The sequence below is a fragment of the Hordeum vulgare genome, chromosome 5H, assembly GCF_904849725.1.
Source record: "Hordeum vulgare subsp. vulgare chromosome 5H, MorexV3_pseudomolecules_assembly, whole genome shotgun sequence".
NCBI lineage: Eukaryota > Viridiplantae > Streptophyta > Magnoliopsida > Poales > Poaceae > Hordeum > Hordeum vulgare.
This window is the reverse complement of record NC_058522.1, coordinates 555,665,416-555,685,503: the sequence shown is the minus strand read 5'-3', so window position 1 is coordinate 555,685,503 and position 20,088 is coordinate 555,665,416. Positions and strand designations below refer to the sequence as shown.

At 44.5% G+C, this 20,088-nt stretch overlaps 2 protein-coding genes and 1 non-coding gene across 3 annotated transcripts; 1 reads left to right on the top strand and 2 right to left on the bottom strand.

Moving 5' to 3' along the window:
* The first annotated feature begins 9,654 nt into the window (after positions 1-9,654).
* LOC123400451 lies at positions 9,655-9,815 on the top strand. Its single transcript, XR_006610723.1, has one exon. It is a non-coding gene; the product is annotated as a U1 spliceosomal RNA (small nuclear RNA).
* A 944-nt stretch (positions 9,816-10,759) lies between these two features.
* Positions 10,760-14,342, bottom strand: LOC123452895 (probable protein phosphatase 2C 80). The gene is made up of 5 exons (XM_045129629.1): positions 14,115-14,342; positions 13,249-13,966; positions 12,140-12,464; positions 11,550-11,699; positions 10,760-11,388 (listed from the first exon to the last, which is right to left on the bottom strand). Exons 2-5 carry the CDS (start codon positions 13,914-13,916, stop codon positions 11,092-11,094), a joined length of 1,440 nt encoding a protein of 479 aa, XP_044985564.1. The 5' UTR covers positions 13,917-13,966; positions 14,115-14,342; the 3' UTR covers positions 10,760-11,091.
* Positions 14,343-14,516: 174 nt separating this feature from the next.
* On the bottom strand, positions 14,517-19,630 carry LOC123452894 (glutamic acid-rich protein). Its single transcript, XM_045129628.1, has 12 exons — positions 18,655-19,630; positions 18,485-18,539; positions 18,288-18,390; positions 18,066-18,201; positions 17,918-17,989; positions 17,779-17,835; positions 17,208-17,335; positions 16,115-16,739; positions 15,827-15,947; positions 15,689-15,738; positions 15,187-15,327; positions 14,517-15,067 (listed from the first exon to the last, which is right to left on the bottom strand). Exons 1-12 carry the CDS (start codon positions 19,531-19,533, stop codon positions 14,801-14,803), a joined length of 2,634 nt encoding a protein of 877 aa, XP_044985563.1. The 5' UTR covers positions 19,534-19,630; the 3' UTR covers positions 14,517-14,800.
* Between the last annotated feature and the right edge of the window lie 458 nt (positions 19,631-20,088).

The following is a 20,088-nucleotide window of genomic DNA, read 5'->3' as shown; positions in this document are numbered from 1 at the left end:
CGGTGCTTCCTCGGTGTTTTTAGTAACTTCTTTTTTTTCATGCTTTGAGAGGCTAGCACTAATAATAACAGGATATATCTATTTTTCATCAAGATAAGCATACTTAAGAGTATCTGGCAACTGTTTAAGCTCGAACACAGGATCACCCTTTGGTGGGGGTGGATCTCCAAGTAGTTCAACAGGCAAGCTATTCTTTAGGATAGGATATTGTTCTAAGACAACTCTATCTATCTCATCCCTTTCATCCATATGCATATCATTTTCATGCTCAAGCAAGTATTGCTCTAAAGGATCGGTAGGAGGCACGGCAATAGAAGCTAGGGCAATAGTTTCATCCCTGCTAGGCAACTCTTTTTCATGAGGTTGTCTACCAAACTTGGAGAAATTGAACTCATGTGACACACCTTCAAAGCCAACAGTGACATTTTGCTTCTCACAGTCAATATGAGCATTGACGGTATTGAGGAAGGGTCTGCCAAATATGATGGGACAAAAGCTATCTTGTGTGGTAGCAAGAACGAGGAAATCAACAGGATACTTCATTTTACCACACAAGACTTCAACATCCCTAACAATTCCCACACGGCAGGTATTATCTCTATTGGCAAGCTGAATAGTGACATCAATGGGTTCTATCTTGAAAAGTGCAATCTCGTCTTTGATTTCATCATGTAAGGATTGAGGTATTGCACTAACACTAGCACCCACGTCACATAAACCATGATAACAATGATCTCCTATCTTAACAGAAACAACAGGCGTGCCAACAACAAGCCTATGTTTGTCTCTAGCATGTGGTTTAGCAATTCTAGCAGCATCTTCAGAGAAGTGAATATCATGCCCATCAACATTGTCGGACAGGAGATCTTTGATAATAGCAATGCTAGGTTCAACCCTAATTTGCTCAGGGGGTGTAGGTGTTCTAATGTAGCCGCTACGTATCACAGTTGAAGCTTTAGAATGATCCTTTATCCTAACAGGGAAATGTGGTTTCTCAATGTAAGCACTCGGAACAACAAGATCATTACAGACAATGACTCTCTCTTCAACTTGATTGGTTTAACTACATTGACTTCTAAGGGAGGATGATATTTAAACCACTTATCTTTGGGGAGATCAATATGAGCAGCAAATGATTCACACAATGAAGCTACTATCTCAGAGTCAAGTCCATACTTAGCGCTAAAATCACAAAAGGTATTTGTTTCAACAAAGGATTTAACGCAATCAAACTTGAAATTCATACCTGACTCCTTACCTTCATCAAGCTCCCAATCTTCAGAGTTGTGTTTAATTCTTTCCAATAAATTTCATCTGAAGTCAATATCTCTCTTCATAAAAGAACTGGAACAAGAAGTGTCAAGCATGGTGCGATCATCATGAGAAAGCCGAGCATAGAAGTTCTCAATGATAATTTCTCTCGAGACCTCATGATTGGGGCATGAATATAACATTGATTTAAGCCTCCCCCAAGCTTGAGCGATGCTTTCTCTGTCACGAGGCCAAAAATTATATATATAATTCCGATCACGATGTACTAGATGCATAGGATAAAACTTTTGATAAAATTCCAATTTCAACCGATTGTAGTTCCATGATCCAGTATCATCACATAGCCTATACCATGTCAACGCCTTATACCTCAAAGATAAGGGAAAGACCTTCTTCTTGACCTCATCCCCGGGCAAACCTGCAAGCTTATATAAACCACAAACTTCATCTACATAGATTAGATGCAAGTCCGGATGTGATGTTCCATCTCCTGTAAAAGGATTAGCCAGCAGTTTCTCAAGCATACCCGAAGGAAATTCATAGCAACTATTTTCAATAGGTGCAGCAGGTTGAGGAGCAACTCTTTGTGCTTCCGTTCGAGGTGAAGATACCCCGAACAAGCCCCTCAAAGGATTAGTTTCCATAGTAACAAGTGACAATAAATTTCAGCACACTATATAAATATTTCCTTACCAAATTCCACTTACCAAAGGCGCTTCACTCCCCGGCAACGGCGCCAAAAAAGAGTCTTGATGACCCACAAGTATAGGGGATCTATCGTAGCCCATTTGATAAGTAAGAGTGTCGAACCCAACGAGGAGTAGAAGGATCTGACAAGTGGTTTTCAGCAAGGTAATATCTGCAAGCACTGAAATTATCGGTAACAAGTAGTTGCGTGGCAAGATGATTCATAGCAAATAGCAAGTAACAAAAGCAACAACGGTGCAGCAAAGTGGCCCAATCCCTTTTGTAGCAAGGTACAAGCCTGAACAAAGTCTTATAGGAGGTAAAACGCTCCCGAGGACACATGGGAATTTCTGTCAAGCTAGTTTTCATCATGTTCATATGATTCGCGTTCGCTACTTTGATAGTTTGATATGTGGGTGGACCGGCGCTTGGGTACTGCCCTTACTTGGACAAGCATCTCACTTATGATTAACCCCTCTCGCAAGCATCTGCAACTACGAAAGAATAATTAAGACAAAGTCTAACCATAGCATTAAACTAGTGGATCCAAATCGGCCCCTTACGAAGCAATGCATAAACTAGGGTTTAAGCTTCTGTCACTCTAGCAACCCATCATCTACTTACTACTTCCCAATGCCTTCCTCTAGTCCCAAATAATGGTGAAGTGTTATGTAGACGACGTTCACATAACACCACTAGAGGAAAAACAACATACAACATATCAAATTACCGAACGAATACCAAATTCACATGACTACTATTAGCATGACTTATCCCATGTCCTCAGGAAAAAAAGTAACTACTCACAAAGCATAATCATATTCATGACCAGAGAGGTAATGAGTAGCATCAAGGATCTGAACATAAACTCTTCCACCAAGTAATCCAACTAGCATCAACTACAAAAGAGTAATTAACACTACTAGCAACCTTACAAGTACCAATCGGAGTCGCGAAACGGAGATTGGTTACAAGAGATGAACTAGGGTTTGGAGATGAGATGGTGCTTATGAAGATGTTGATGGTGATGAGCTCCCTCCGATGAGAGGAGTGTTGGTGATGACGACGGCGACGATTTTCCCCTCCGGGAGGGAAGTTTCCCCGGCAGGATCGTCCTGCCGGAGCTCTAGATTGGTTCTGCTCAAGTTCCGCCTCGTGGCGGCGGCGAATCCTCCCGAAAGCCTCCTCTCTTTTTTCTGGAACGAGACCCTTCTTGTAGCAAAAGAGGGGAGCCAGAGGGCCAGCTGGGAGCCCACAAGCCCCCTAGGCGTGGCCAAGGGGAGGCAGCGCCTAGCAGGCTTGTGGCCTCCTGCTGGCGCCCCTGTGGTACTTCTTCGGCCCAGTATTTTTTATAAATTCCAAAATAAATCCATGTTGATTTTCATGGCTTTTGGAGTTGTGCAGAATAGGTATCTCAAACTTGCTCCTTTTTCACACGAGAATTCCAGCTGTCGGCATTCTCCCTCTTCATGTAAACCTTGTAAAATAAGAGAGAAAAGGCATAAGTATTGTACCGTGAAGTGTAATAACAACCCATAAAGTGATAAATATCAACATGAAAGCATGATGCAAAATGGACGTATCAAGCATCTGTGTGTATAGCTAAACCTCAGGGTGTACCTATAAGGTTGCGCAACTATTGCAGAAACTGTTGGGGAACGTTGCATGGGAAACAAAAAATTTCCTACGCACACGAAGACCTATCATGGTGATGTCCATCTACGAGAGGAGATTTGGATCTACGTACCCTTTTAGATCGCACAACAGGAAGCGTTAAGAAACGTGATTGATGTAGTGGAACGTCCTTACGTCCCTCGATCCGCCCCGCGAACCGTCCCGCGATCTGTTCCACGATCCGTTCCGATCTAGTGCCGAACGGACGGCACCTCCGCGTTCAGCACACGTACAACTCGATGATGATCTCGGCCTTCTTGATCCAGCAAGCAAGATGGAGAAGTAGATGAGTTCTTCGGCAGCGTGACGGTGCTCCGATGGTGGTGAAGGATCTACTCCTGCAGGGCTCCTTCCGAGCTCCGCAGAAATACGACCTAGTGGTAAAACTATGGTGTCTAGATCTGAGTTGCACGTGGCAAAAGTTGTCTCAAATCAGCCCTAAATCACCACTATATATAGGAGGGAGGGGGAGGATGATTGCCTTGAGGGCCAAGCCCTCAAGGATGCGCTGGCAGGGAGGAGGAGGAGTCCTACTCCAATCCTAGTCCAACTAGGATTGGAAAGTGGAGTCCTTCTCTTCCTTCCCACCTCTTTTTTTCTTTCTCTTTGTTTTTTCTTTCCTTGGCGCATAGGCCCTCTTGGGCTGTCCCACCAGCCCACTAAGGGCTGGTGCACCACCCCTAGGGCCTTTGGGCTTCCCCCGGGTGGGTTTCCCCCCTCCCGGTGAACATCCGGAACCCATTCATCACTCCCGGTACAATCCCGGTAATGCCCGAAAACCTTCCGGTAACCAAATGAAGTCATCCTATATATCAATCTTCGTCTCCGGACCATTCTGAAAACCCTTGTGACGTTCATGATCTTATCCGGGACTCCGAACAACATTCAGTAACCACACATATAACTCAACTATACTAAAACATCGCCGAACCTTAAGTGTGCAGACCCTACGGGTTCGAGAATTATGTAGACATGCCCCGAGGTACTCCTCGGTCAATATCCAATAGCGGGACCTGTATGCCCATATTGGATCCTACATATTCTCCGAAGATCTTATCGGTTGAACCTCGGTGTCAAGGATTCATATAATCCCGTATGTCATTCCCTTTGTCCTTCGGTATGTTACTTGTCCGAGATTCGATCGTCCGTATCCGCATACCTATTTAAATCTTTTACTGGCAAGTCTCTTTACTCGTTCCGTAATACAAGATCCCGTGACTTACACTTAGTCACATTGCTTGCAAGGCTTGTGTGTGATGTTGTATTACCGAGCGGGCCCCGAGATACCTCTCCGTCATACGGAGTGAAAAAATCCCAGTCTTGATCCATACTAACTCAACGGACACCATCGGAGATACCTGTAGAGCACCTTTATAGTCATCTAGTTAGGTTGTGACGTTTGATGCACACAAGGTATTCCTCCGGTGCCAGTGAGTTATATGATCTCATGGTCATAGGAACAAATACTTGACACGCATAAAATGATAGCAATAAAACGACACGATCAATATGCTACGTTCATAGTTTGGGTCTAGTCCATCACATGATTCTTCTGATGATGTGATCCAGTTATCAATCAACAACACTTTGCACATAGTGAGAAAACCTTGACTATCCTTGATCAACTGGCTAGCCAACTAGAGGCTTGCCAGGGACATTGTTTTGTCTATGTATCCACACATGTATCTATGTTTTCATTCAATACAATTATAACATGGATAATAAACGATTATCTTTAAACAGGAAATATAATAATAACTATTGATCATTGCCTCTAGGGCATATTTCCAACAGAAACCAGACCGAACTTTCCTCGCACTTTGCCTCCACCACACAAAATGCAACTAGGAATAGCGAGTTGTGTCCATCAACGGCAGAAGCTGCCACTAGTTATCCTCTCCACCTTCCATTCAAACCATTTGCATCAACAACCAAATAGGGCCTGCAACCATCCAGAAACCCCTACCAACAAGCCTTGAAACAGATAAAATCCCTCCTGAAGCACTCCCTCTGAATGACTTTCCTTTCATTTTGTATGTAATAATATGCTTGTCAATCTCTACAATACTCTGTGAACTAGCAGCTTCCACTCGAGCTTTAAATGTGTAGAGCAACTGAAAGCTCTCATTCCAAGGACCAATAATCATATCAAGAGCTATTTCCTTAGCATAGAAAATCCTCATGTAAGGTATATCAATCTTGTATTCTCAAATCCTCATGTAAGGTATACCTACTAATAAAAGAAATAGGTATTCTTAGTCCTTCAGAACGTTTTGCAGACCCCCCCTGAGTTTTATTGTAATAAACCCACGGTACTAGTATAAGTTAAAAAACGATTTGTCCCGCCCATCCGCCTCGCAGCTCACACGACGCCCACTTGGGCCTCATGAAGCCAACCCACCTACACTGGGAAGGGCAAAAAATATTGCGCCAACAAGGTATCAAACTCATAACCTCTTCCTCCTTTCCAGGACTCCAACCATCAAGCTAGCTTTCCCTTGTGTTAAATAAGGTTATTTCGTGAGTTCATAGTCCCACCTCACTGTAGTATATCAGAACGCACCAATTTATATACATCAATATGTAGACAATTAACAAGCCCTAGGATGAGGGGTGGGATTGTGGAAGAGCCTAAAGATAAACATAATGAGGGCATAGAGCCAACATAGACGAAGCTGGTCATGTCCATATTGTGAACGAGAAAAATAAAAGGATAAGACGGGCATCTAGAAGGTCACCGTGGGTAAGATAGCTAGCTACCTGATAAAAAAAAGTCGATCAAACAAGATTGCTGATCATGAAAGCATGATTCGTCATATGGGGATTAAAGTTGGATTAAACATGCATCGACAATGGATGCCATGTGGGATAAAATTACGTTCCAATGTGTTAAAAGAAACCCGACTAATTTGAGTATGCACGCACCGCCCAACAAGCTAATCTATTATATTTGAAAACGGAATGGAAAAGTTTGTTTTGTTTTTTATAAATGAGTTCCATCAAAAATAAATTGGTCAATTTGAGCAAGCATGCACTTACTAGCCCAACAAGCTAATCTGTTATATTTGGAAAAGGAAAGGAAACATTCATTTTATTTTCTATAAACGAGTTTTGTCAAAAAGAAATCGCACGTGTTCAACAAACTCGACCCCTGATTGGTACTTGGAAGGAATGAGGGCGCATGCACTAACCAACACATTCATCGAATGTTTCTTAGAGAGGCTTGGAGGCTCCTTTTTATTGGTTCGACAAGTGAAAAGAAAGGACGACTACATAAAATGGGGGGAAAATGGCGCAAGCTGTCTTTCGTGGACAAAAACAAGTCCTTTGCTATTTATCCATTTGTCGGGCCTAAATTAAGTGAAAAAAAATATGTACATAACAAGGCTACACCGCCGGGCCTACTGATGGTCTGCCTATTATGGCCTGCGAGCAACGCGACAATATTTCATGTTAAATTGTCCCACCTTGCTTATTTAAAACGATTCTCATCTTATATATGTTTGTAGTTGACTTGGAATATCAGCAAGACACCTAAAAGTAGACGGTCGGAACAGATGATTAAAATAAAATGAGGTGCATGAGGTTGCATACGTGCATTGTAAAAGAAATTACGGGCCATGTGAGGAAGGATGGATTTGAGGATTATTATGGGATGCAAGGATGGAAAGAATTAGAATTGTGCATGAAGAAAGATGAAAAGGACGTGTGCATGTTGCAAGACATTTATGAAACAAAAGATTCACGCCTACATGAAAAGATGGACGGGCATGTGTGCATATTGCAAGACGCTCCTCAAAAGGATGCATTTCAAGATTTCGTGGATGCAAAGAATAGTAGAGCATTTAAATTTGGATTGCCAAAAAAAATGTTTTTCCTAAGAGCTCCCTCTAACACGCAATCCTTATTTTTTGGAATGTGGGCTGAGAGCGACGAATCGAGGCAAGAAAACATGGTCTAACCAAAACCGAGCGAACTATACATACATTATATGATTTGGTTTGCGGACAAATAAGGGATAACATGGGAGTCCTAAAATTTTCCAAGACATTTCGGTCTGAACTTGTGCATTACGGTCCTGAACTATACAAGGGAAAAATATATGTAACCTCGCATTTGAAGATGTCCTTACCATCGGCACTAAGACTCATTTTGTGATTATTATGCGACTGAGACTAAGTGGCCCGCCGGTCTAATAATATATTGCAAAGAGAGAATAATATGGTCCCCACATTTCTTCTAAACATCAATTTGTGCCCCTGCCAGCCGACGTGGCACTGTTTGGGCGTTGTACTACATATACGTTGGGCGTTTTGAAGGATGAGACGATTAAGTTTTTCCTTCGTACCGAAGCACCGGTTGTTGTGCTTGCATATGTACGTCAATCTTTTCTTTCCGTTGCAACGCACGGGCATCTATATAAACTTCTACAATACCAGATAAATACAATGTGAAATTATATTTCAATTTAATATAATAACATTGATCCGGTATTGTGAATGTCGATACTTTTTTCATTAAACATGGTCAAACTTCAAAAGGTTTTGACTTAAGACGAACTAATACGCGGAGAGAAAAATGGAGGGAACACTACATGCTTGATCCCGACTAGCAAAATGGCCCGTGCATTGCAACGGAAGAAAAAAACATAATCATCAATGATGATGACCACATTACGTTCACACATCATTGTTTGATTTTTAAAAAAACTCCGAGCATATGTTTTCATCAATATTTTAATTCAAAATTCCTTTTTTAAATATGCAAATGCTTTTGTAATTCTAAATTATTTAGAAGTAAACAAAATGGAACGGAAAAATTTAAATAAAAAAAGAAACTATCAAAATAGGCATTAGCTATTTTTAAAATTTTAGGATATTTTTTAAATGCATTAACATACTTTGAATTAGAAAGAATTTTGTTAAATGATTTTAATAATTTTTAATACATGGAGTTTGATTTGAAATCATGGATTTTCTTATTTTACAAACATTTTTTCAAACTTGCAAACATTTTATTGTATATGCGAGCATTTTTTACAAAAACTCCGAGCAGTTTTTGAAGTCACAAACATTTTATTTTTTAAAATATGTTGATTTAAAATTTTAAGTTTATTAAAAGTTTAAAGGTTATTTGAAGTTCTAAATTATTTAAAATAAAAAAATAAAATGAAACTGAAGATAAATAAATAAACGGAACTAAAAAACTGGCGCCTGTGCATGGGCCGGCCCATACGGTGTGTTGGATATTCTCCGAGGGTGCAGAGCGTAATATAGGAGGTTTTTACATGGGCCGGCCCAGTCCAAGTTTTTTCGCTTTGTGAAACGTTTTCTATTACTTACCGATGGCATCGTGGGTGATTTATGCAAACTTCAGGGACAATTTTCATGACGTACCACAAAAGCAATAGGTGCTTTATTAATAGGTAAAGAATAAAACTACCTTGAGCTTGCTTGTGTATGTTTTTCTAGCAGGGGAGCTTTAACTACCGAAGGAAAACACCTGCTAGCACGTCAACTACCACGAAAAGCTAAACATATTTTGTTTTTACCAGAACAAGGAAAAATCGTCCACACGTTAAAGTGAGAGGAAACTCTCCCAAAAAAAAGAAATGAAGACAATTTAAATGCAAATGAGTTTATTTATATTTTTCTTGCATTTTTTGCTGAATTTTCATGTAGCTATCTCTTTGTAGAGAGGAAACAATTGCCATGGCTCATTCTTTCTAGAGGAGAGAGTAACACGATTACAATTTTGTTCTTGTAGTGGTGAGCAACACTGCACAGCAAGAGCATAAAAACTGGCAGGGCTCTCAAGTCCCACGTCTACCTACTGTGTGTAGGGCCAGATAGATGAAAACGCCAGCCCACTAAAGCCTGAAGCTAATTGCGCGCCTCCGGCGACTCCCCTTCACGCCTGCTGCTGCTGCCCCGCTTCGAGTTTTTAGTCCCACCTCGCCTGGCCGAGGAGAATCGAGCGGGGGCGCTGGGTATAAGAGGAGGGCGAGGTGCTGCGTCCTCCTTACTTACCTGGACGGGGTCGACGGGCGATCAAGAAGGCCCGTGGCCTGGGTCAATGGCCCACATTGCACTTGGTGGGTGCGTTGGCCCATCATCTCCCCAAGTGGGAGAGTGAACGTCATAATTTGTGCTAGAGGGGGTACGCGTTCGCGCGGCCCCTGCCAATCCTTTGAATTTAAATTTTGGTCCCTGGGTCTGTCTTGCATACGGCGTCTGTTTCACTGACCTGCATGGGTGCAAAATTTGTACTATGATTTACTTCCTCTGTTCCTAAATATAAGTCTTTGTGGACTATCTAGTGAAATATCAAATATCTTAAAAGACATGTAGAATCTCTAAAAAGACTTATATCTAACTTATATTTAGAAACGTAGAGAGTACGTAGGTCCTTGACTTAACATGCATGCAATTGTTGTTATCACATTCAGGTCCTTCGTCTGAACCAAACGACCAAAATCTGTTTTCCATACATATTACATGATGATCATAAATTCAGAAGAAAAGTGCAGAGGTACCGGCCCAGAACGCCTGGCCTGACGACGACCGTTAACAAACGGGCCTAACCAGGCGAGTGACAACGACCCTTAACGGTTCAGATCAGAACTCAAGTCAAGCTACCTGACCTGCAGTTCAGATCAGAACTCAGGCCAGTGCCTAACTTGAGGACGATCGTTAACGACACGCTTTAGATCAGAACTCAGACCAGCTTTCCATCGAAAAGAGAGAATTCGGAAGAGCTTAAATACAACTCTGAAAACAACGAAAGCAGAAAATGCACACGCATCCTGAATTTCAACCTTTTGCCGTAAATCCGCACCAAAACACTTGCTGCATAGCAAAGTTATCTTTGCATGGCTATCTTAATTATCGCCAAAAAAAAAAGAGCTTTCCAAGTACCAACTAATGCGAAAACTTTGAGATCTGTAAAGCGACAGCACGAACGCTGTGCGACAGCATGTAAATAAAATTGTCTTGATACATTATTTTGATTCATTTGTTTACGACAACACCTTTTGTAAGGGAATTGTTCGCAACAGCTTGGTGAGCTGACACACAGTAAGAACTCACAACAGCCCATCTCTCAGCAGCACGAGAAGGCAAACATGTTTAGCAACTACAGTACTACATAGCACTGAATATATGAATACAACAAAACTTTGCCAGCAGGTGGTGGTTCTCCTTCCACCAAGGATGGGTTTACAAAAAAAGCATCTCATCTCGTGTAGTGCTAAATTAAATGAGCAGGGGGCAGACATGGTTTTTAGCCACGATTTCCCGAGCCAAAGCGCAATCTCAATACCCTAAAACATGAGTGTGTCGGGAGATCACCCCAACACTCAATAAAACAGACTAGGCATCTACTCCCCGGGGCGTTAGGAGCTCCCATGAGTTTGGGGCAAGGTTATGTACATTACAACAGAAATGAATGTCACATGCATCAAGCGGCTCCGGCGCCCGTCACGTACGACACCACGACTGTGATATCGTCGAGCTTCCCTCCATAGTACCTGTACCCAGCCTCCTGAGCAGCGGCTGCAAAGGGCGACTGCCTGTGCTTGTCCAGTGCTCTCTCCCGGGCAAGGGCGGCGATTTTCTGAGCTGTGCCCTGGGCACCGAGGCCACTCCTGAGGGCCTCGACAACAACGGCAGTGATTTCATTGTCGTACAGGTTGTCAAAAAGCCCGTCCGTGCCAGCAATAATAACATCACCGGGAGCAACCGAGTAGTGAAATACCTAGATAAGTGAGTATGGGGAATCATGTTATACAATATTTTGATGCTATAAACTTAAACAACCTATTCGATAATAAGGACATCCAAGTTATCATGTTGTGTCAGAGTTCTACAAACATTATTCAAAGATAAAAGATCACTGCAAAGTCAGGATGTACTCACGTCAGCAGAACTGGGAAGATCACTGCCACCCCCACTCTCGAGCTGATAAGTAAAATTAAAATCATGCTGCTGTGAAGGTGATTTGAGAACAGTGCGGCCATCTCTGACCACTATGAAGCCACTGTCCCCAAGATTTACAGCATGAAGACCCTGCAAGTTTAAATGGCATAATAGTAAGCATCACTAAACAAGAAAAAAAAGACTCCAATATAAATGTGTTCCTTTCCAGAAATACAATCAGGAACTTCTAGTTCTGTTGAATTGGAAGTGCTCAGATATGACCAAACAGATGAGTACGAGATTTATCAATACAGTTAATTTTATACCCATGGACAAGAATACCACAGCTCCATAGCAATCCAAGAATGTAGCATCAAAATTGCTATTTCAGCTATCCTCGTTTGACTACATCAACGACCCCTTTTTCCTCCGACCATGTGAGAGGTGCCTTACTGTGCTATACATGGTCCAAAGAAACTACAGTACATAGTAACAATTTGTATTTATTCTACTCGGCACAATAAATTAACTGGCAACGGAAGGAGACTACAATGAACAACGAATAAGTTAAGTTAGAAAATCTGGCTAACCTGTTCTTTAAGAGTGATGATGCAAGCAGTTGATGATCCCCTTGCTTTGGTGCCTGTAAAAGCTTTCTCCAGAACTCTTGATGGGTCAATTGCACCTTCGGGTTCATCCTTGATAGCACTAATTGATTTACTCATTAGTTCTTTCGCATATAGTCCAGCATCAACACCATGATCTGCCCAACCACCAACACCATCTGCCACACCAATCGCCTGTTCATCAATGCAAATGAAGTGACCATCCTCGCCGCCAGTCGCCTCCTTAGCAGGGTGAGGAAGGTAACAAGAACCTGACACCAGCTTCAGTTTTTCAGGAGCAGGTGACTTCCTGTAGAGGAAAACTTCAGCCAACCGACAACAGGTGCAAAACAAGCAATAAAACAGTTGCTATCAGAAGATAACAGCACAAATGTAAATGCTTCTAATGCAACACTGGAAACAACATGAGAGCAAATTTCCTTAACATGCAATGAACTAGTGTGTAGGAAATTGACCGTAAATAGTTGGTTCATGTTCAATGCCTACATTTTGTGTCGTCCTGTTGCTGTTATCCGAATTTAAAGCAGCTGAATTAACTTTCCTGGACCTTTAGTCGAACTATTGGACACAATATCATCAGCTAAGAGACGATTGACAATGACATCACTTGCAAGGTTGCAAGGCAACATTTAATAAAATCTTACGACATATATCCCTTGTGGCCTTATCATCCAAGTAATCACATTAGTCCCTTTCTAACTTAACTTTTCGTGATTTAGAAAATGATTGCCTGCATGCTAACGCTTGCATATAAACAACAGTAAGCATGGAACACAACATTTTGGGTGACTAATGGAAGCATTCATGTATCGTATGGACCTATCCTGTATTAAAATGGAGTTCGATCCCAGGCCCACATACTCAAGCAATCCTCATGGATTACATTCCGATACTTTTTTTTAGTATGAAGTCGGCAGACACAACAGTGCATGGAATTCTGAAGAAATCAAACATTTCATGGAAACTAAACATGTAGGCTCATATCTGTTTTAGATCAATTTAATAGTAATTCCAGGGGAAAGAGTAATTTCGAATTCATAAATGGCACATGCAACAGGAATCGGGATACATACTCATCAGCGGCAACGGTGGAGTTATCCGTCTGCTTCTCCTGTAATGCCTCATCCAGAGTCAGTTGACTCTCTGCAGCTCCAGCAGAGTACGGCGCCGCACAGGATGTGCTGAAATCCCGAGCCCACGGGTCAACCGAGAAGCTCAGCTGCCTGCCTGGCCCAACAGCACTGGTCCAGAACGTCCTGGCCGGCCCCCACTGCTCGCGGCATCTCAAGCTCACGCCGACCTTCTTACAGTACTCCACCCCTCTATACCTGAACGAGACGTCCGGCCTTGCCGCGCTGCCGGCAGACCCCATGGCGACGACGCGCGAGGCGTGGGCAACCACGGACGAGTCCTTGTCGAGCTGGCGCTTGGCGGCGGCGCCCAGGTCGGCCCGCCCGAAGGCGTAGCCGCAGGCGGCCATGACGATGCCCCGCTGCAGCAGGCCCTGTCCCGTGCCGCCGTGCGCGCGCACGACCCGGGGCGTCCGGTGGATGGCGGCGGCGACGAAGGCGGCCGCGGGCGCGCGTCGGTCGGCGGTGTGCAGCAGGCGCGCAGGGTAGGCGGAGAGCATGAACCAGGTGTTCCCGAAGAGGAAGCTCCGGCCTCCGCGGAGGTCCCTGTGGGAGGAGGGGGAGGAGAGATGCGAGCTGCTGCTGCTGCCGCCGCCGCTGCCTGCCAGCATCTTATGACCGAGCGATGCCGGCGACCGAAGATCTCATCACCCTCCTGCCGCTGCCATGGGAAGGGAGAAAGGAAAATCCGGAGCTCAGAACGCGAATACTTCGGGACTTCTCGATTCGGGGAGGAAGGCGAGGTTCCGGCCACCGGCGGCGCCGAATTCGGCCTCGAATTGAATGAAACGAACGGATGATCTTCTTACCGCGAGAGCGACGGCGACGGCGACGCGGGGATATTGAGCGCCGGAGGCTCGGATCTCAGGTACGGCCAGCCCCCGCTTGGTCGCGCACCTTCAATCCTGCCTCCCTCCTCCGTGGCAGTCGATTAGGGTTTGCTTGCTGAGGTGGGGATTGGACGGGGGACGCGAGAGGATAGGGCGAGCAAGGGGAGGAGGACAAGGTCGATTTGATTTGAACCCTAGAATCTTCTACGCGTGCTGAAGCGGACGGTAAGACTGGGCCGACGTTGACCAACCGGTAGGACGATGGTGAGGACTGTTGGGCTTTTTCAATCACAGTCTGGCCCATTAAAACGGACAGGCCCATCCTGCTTTGGGGATCAGGAGAAAGGAGATCAACAGAAAAGGAGAGCTCCCTCCAAAACAAAACAGAAAAGGAGAGCCATATATTCAGAGACGACCAACTGATATACAGCGAGCGAACACAGACGCACATTTATCTTGAACCCCTCAAAAAAAAAAACTTGAACCTAAGGTGATACAGAGTTTATCCAATGCACATTTTCCCAGAGCACAAGCAGGGAGCAGGAGGAAACAAGTTACAGGCTACACCAAATATAACACGAAAAATGTTATTTGCTTCGACATAAACATGTGTGCATGGTGGAGATGGTGAGAGTTGGGCAAGGGAGCCAGGGAGGCTATGTCAGTCAGTTCCTTGCTCCTATCTTAGAGAACTTCCTTGACAGCTTGAACGCTGAGAACTGGTGCACGGCCTGGCTCTCCGTGATGATGCCGAAGCTTTCGGGGCGCTTGTGCTCTTGCTTTTCGGCGCCGGAAGTTGACCTGCGGAGGAGCTCAAACAGAGAGGCGCCTGAACTCGAGCCACCCTCAGAGCTTGTGCCTGATGCGGCTGGCTTTGTCTGTGAACTGCTGAACTTCGCTTTCTTGGCTTGGCTGGGGTTCGCCTGGTCCTGCTGTATTAACGGAATGAGAGGGGCACATGAGAATGTTTCTCAATATAGGGATGTGCGGCTCTGCCTCTGAGCACATTGGAATTTTGACTAGATAAGAGACAGGTTTTCATCAAGCTTACCACGTCTGAGTTACTCTCAGAGGCTGCAAAGCAGCTCTTGCTGTTGCTATTGCTGTCATCGCGACCGAAAATGTAGCCTTTGTAAACTGATCTATGGGAAGATGAGATTGGACCACTCGTTGTTCGGCCAAGAAAAGACGACTGCAAAGAATATACAATACTGTCAAGAGACAAGCACGAGGGGGGAAATCGGTTTAACTAGAATCTCAGCTATGGCTTGCAATGGAAGAGAACCATGAAACGGTTCCTAACAGAACAATGACAGGGAAAAGTACATGTAGTTACCTGTACTACATACATTAACAAATAATAACAGAAATAACTACAGAAGAGAATGCTAGCTTCAGTTTAAGTCCAGGTTTTACTAGATGAATTTTCAATTTGGAGCAACATAGGTGATGATTTGCCCTATATAGTCAATTCATATTGCAAACTTTCAGCTAATTAACATCCAGGTGGGAAGTACGACAACAAACAGAGATGAGTGTCAGTAAGCATTTACCTTTGATGATGAGTTGCTGTTACTTCCGACCATAAGCATTTCAAGATTTGCTGAAAACAATAATAAAAAATAGCAATTAGTACATGACCAGCCATGTTTTCAATCATAGGCATGTATTGAAATTTTGGGAATCCTCACAGATTGCTTGCTTTCCCCGCCTCTTGGGGGGTTGAGGAGCAATATTGAGCTTCTTTATAAGGCTAAACATTTCCCTTGAACTGTCATCTTCCAATGGGGATATTAGTGAAGTACTATGAACCTAACAAAGAATATATAACAGTTAAATTATTTTGCTACAGCACATAGGGTCAATGAATGGTTTGTACAGCACAGCAAGGGAGGAACTATAGCACTTCAAAAATGAAATTTCAATCATTTATTAAGCATATCTGAAGACACTCAGTATTCAGAAGTGCCAGCACTTACTTCTCGCTTTGAAATACGTTGACGGGCCAAATGTTCCTCTATTTCCTCATCATCAGAGTGCTCATAAGTGTCATTCTCATCTGTGAACATTTTGGCAATCATTTGTTTTGCCTTCTCAGAATTCTGCCGCACAATATTTGGAGTCAAGTCATGTGACCTTTCATTTTCTGATTCATCCTCACAGTCTTCAATATCATCTTCGTCTTCCTCCATTAACACTTTCTGTTCCTGATGACCATATTTTAATCTTTGAATGAAATTATTTGTTTCAGCGGCATCTTGATCCTGAAGCCACTTTTGGTGGAGTGCATTACGTTTCTCATGATCTACTTCTTTTTCTTCAAATCCAGCAGCAATCAGAGCAGTAAGTACTTCATTTTCATCATCTCCATCATCTTCTTCGTTGTCCTTAAACCTCGCCATGTCATCATCACTGTCATCCTCTTCCTCAGCTTCAATGTCTAGAAAGTCTTTCAGGAGAGCAGCATCTGGACGTGAATCACCCGCAAGAGTTCGTCGAGGTTGTTGATGGGTATTTACATCATTTTGCTGAATGCCTGGACAGATGTTCTCCTTGTCATTATCTTCTTCTTCCTCATCCTCTTCTTCTTCATCTTCTGAAGAACTGAGCCAGACAGATAATTCAACAAAATGTTTAATAGCCAATATCAGTACACCAATATATCTAAGAAAAAACAGGCGAATTCCATGAAAAATGCACAGGGCCTTTGCTTGTCCTCCAGGAAAATTTGTCATAAGCAAAATAGTGATTAAGAAACAACCACACACATTATCGATAGTAGAAGGATGTCAAACAGGTTTAAATTGGCAAAATATAATCATTAAAGGTTACATTGTACTGTTATATAGCAATTCACATGTCAAGGCTACAGGAAGAGATAATATGTCGTGCTGCAACCAAAACAAGTTTTTATGATCATACTTAAACCATGCATAATAATTTATAATTCACATGTGCATAAAAAAGTATTTAAAGGGCCAAGGGGTGAATTTTCTTTACAGAAGATAAGTACGTTTGTAAATGCTAACAGGTGGAAAGTATCAAGGACTGAGGAGGGTGTGATATGCTTACCTGTCATCTGTATTCTTGGTAGGGCTTGAGGAGGGAGGCAGATGAGCTTCCTCATCTACTGCATCAATGGAGTCATCACTTGGTTGGGCATTGTCTTCGTGATTATCTTGAGAATTATCAACAAGTTGCTGGTAGAACCAATAGTCCAACAGGCAAAGCATTACAGAAAAATATAAGTGAGCTCTTAAACTTTGAAATCATCGATGCATTATATGTCAGTAATCAATTTTCTACTTATGAGAATTGACAACCATTGAGTTCGCATAATATTCTTTCCTTACTCACTGTGAGATAATTTTGAATCTATGAGAATCTTAGGCAACCAATAACCATAATACTAAACATTGGATAATCCAGCAACAATTGATTCAACAAAATGTCATATTCAATAACAGTAAAGCACAGATCATATTTTTGTCAATATGTATCGTCAAATTAACATTGTGATACTTGGGTTGAGATAGAAACTTTTAATGCAAATAACACAAAACAGAGGCATGCTTCTTATAGGTAAAGCACCATCATATCAAGCAGCTGCAGATGACTAGACAATTAGAGAAGGGGCACTGACCTTGTCTGGAGATTTGCTACCACATTTATTAAGATCCTTCTCACTAATCACAGCATCCTGCAAACCAGACACAACATCAGTACAGCACAAATACCAAACAGCATAGTAGTCTGAGACTCTGAGTGAAACCAATGATCACCTCGTCCTCAGGGAGACTGGCGCCGTCATTCAGGTCACCAGCATTTGCTCCAACCTCCTTGTCAACATCATCCTACAATGACGTGTGGTCTTTTAGTTTCATAGACACTATGCTGAGCTAAAATCAAGCTATCTGGATAAAGACTCACATTCTTTAAATCTTTGTCGTCTGAGCCCACTTCCTTAACCTCAGGCATGGCTGGCTGTTCAGCGGGATCACTCTCGGGTTCTGAAGAGGCATCTTCTTCCTCCTCTTCTTCTTCTTCTTCAACAGGAGTATTTGACCTGCAAACCACGGTGGAGAAAAATAATATCAGCGGACAGTCATTGTGTTCTTTGCATCACCTCAGAAAAGCAATCAGACAACTGACATTTTCTGAATCTCCAGCTTCCGAAGGCGGATCTTCTCCAGGACTGACGAGATGGGTTTGTACACTGGCTCTGCAACTGGCTTAAATGATGCCTTTCTTGTCTCTGCGAAGAACAAGATTAACGAAAAACAGTGAGATGATGCGCAAATCCCACGCGCTCTGCTTCCAACCATGCACACGGTCAAGATATATAGTACCTCGCAGCAGCCTCTGCGACTCGGCGTGGATGGATTCAAGCTGAGCCCTCCTCTCCTGCGCACATGAGTCAGTCCACAGGACACCCATCAACAAAAGCTACCGACCATTGAATGGAACAGATGCAATCATGCGAATCAAAGGAAAGGAAACAAGATGATCGAAATGTTACCTTCTCAGCCCGTTTCTTGGATGCGACCGACTCATTGGGCACCTTGTCCTTCTTCTTCTTCTTCCCCTCCCCATCCTCCCCCTTCTTCCTCTTCTTCCCCTCGCCATCCTCCCCCTTCTTCTTCTTCTTCCCCTTCCCATCCCCATCATCTCCCTTCGTCTTCCTCTTGCTCCTCTTCCCCGTCACAGCGACCTCCGGCTCCGGATCGACGGCCATCGCGGCCACGCCGTCTTCCCCCTCGTCCATGTTGAGCCGCTTCTTGGCGGAAGACTTCTCCTTCTCCCTCCGCAGCTCCTCGATGAGCCCTCCTCCCGCCAGCATCTCCTCCTCCTCCTCGTCCTCTCCCGTCGGCAGACCGAGCGTGTCCCACCCCGCGAGGTCGGCGGAATCCGAGAAGAGCGGGTCGAGCCCGTCATCCTCCTCCTCCTCCTCGTCCTCGGCGGTGTCGGCCGGCGGCAGCGGCGAGGACACGGGGACGGGAGGCGAGGACGGCGCCGGGGCAGCGGCCTCCGCATCTGCTGGCGGGGCAGGGGGAGGAGGAAGTGGGGACCCTAGGCGCGGGGCCGCGGTGTGCTCCTCCGACGGCGGAGGGGAGGGGTTGGGAAGAGGAGACTCTACGCGCGGGGCCACGGCCTCCTCCTCTGACGGCGGCGGGGGGGAGTGGTTCGGAGGAGGAGAGGGAGACCCGAGGTGCGGGGCTAGGGTTTCCTCCTCTGCCGGCGGCTGCGTCGATGGAGATTTGGGAGGAGTGGTGATGGCGGCGGCGGCGGTGGTTTGGAAGGATTTCTTGAGGCGCTTGAGGCGGCGGGGAGGGGAGGAGGCGGCGGGGGAGGCGGGGAGGGGGAGGAGGTCCGCCTCGTCGAAGGGATCCGTGTCCATGGCGCCGCCGCTCGGCCTGGGGATCTCCGCTCCGCTTGGCTTCGCGGGGAAGGATTCTCACGGGGAGTGGGAAGTGGGAGCGGGATTGGAACGGCGGATCTCGGAGATGGATGGAGCCAAACAAAACGAGGGGCGCGCGGCGGGAGAAGTTTCGAGTTTCGCGCCTCCTGGTTTTTTCCGTTGCCGCGCGTCGCTCGCTGCCAGAGTCGGGCGGCGCGGCCGGCCTCGGAGGAGAAAGTTGACAGTGTTTTTCACTTTGTTAGCGGGCTGCGAGCCCCCCCAGTCCAGCCCAGCCAATGCAAGGCCCTCCTCCGTTTCTCCTCCCTGTTTGCCTTGTTTTTTCTCCTTCGTTTTTTTCTATCTTGTCTCGTTTTAGGGACCACCATGCCATCCTTCGCATATAAACGAATAAAAACATTAATAATGGGTAAATGAAGTAAAACGCGCACATGAATAGCCGAAAGCGAAGTGTACTAACAAAGATCACTAAGTTCAACACAAAAAGATCACACAAAAACTCGAAATTTGCATTAAGATTAATGATTTTAACTCGAC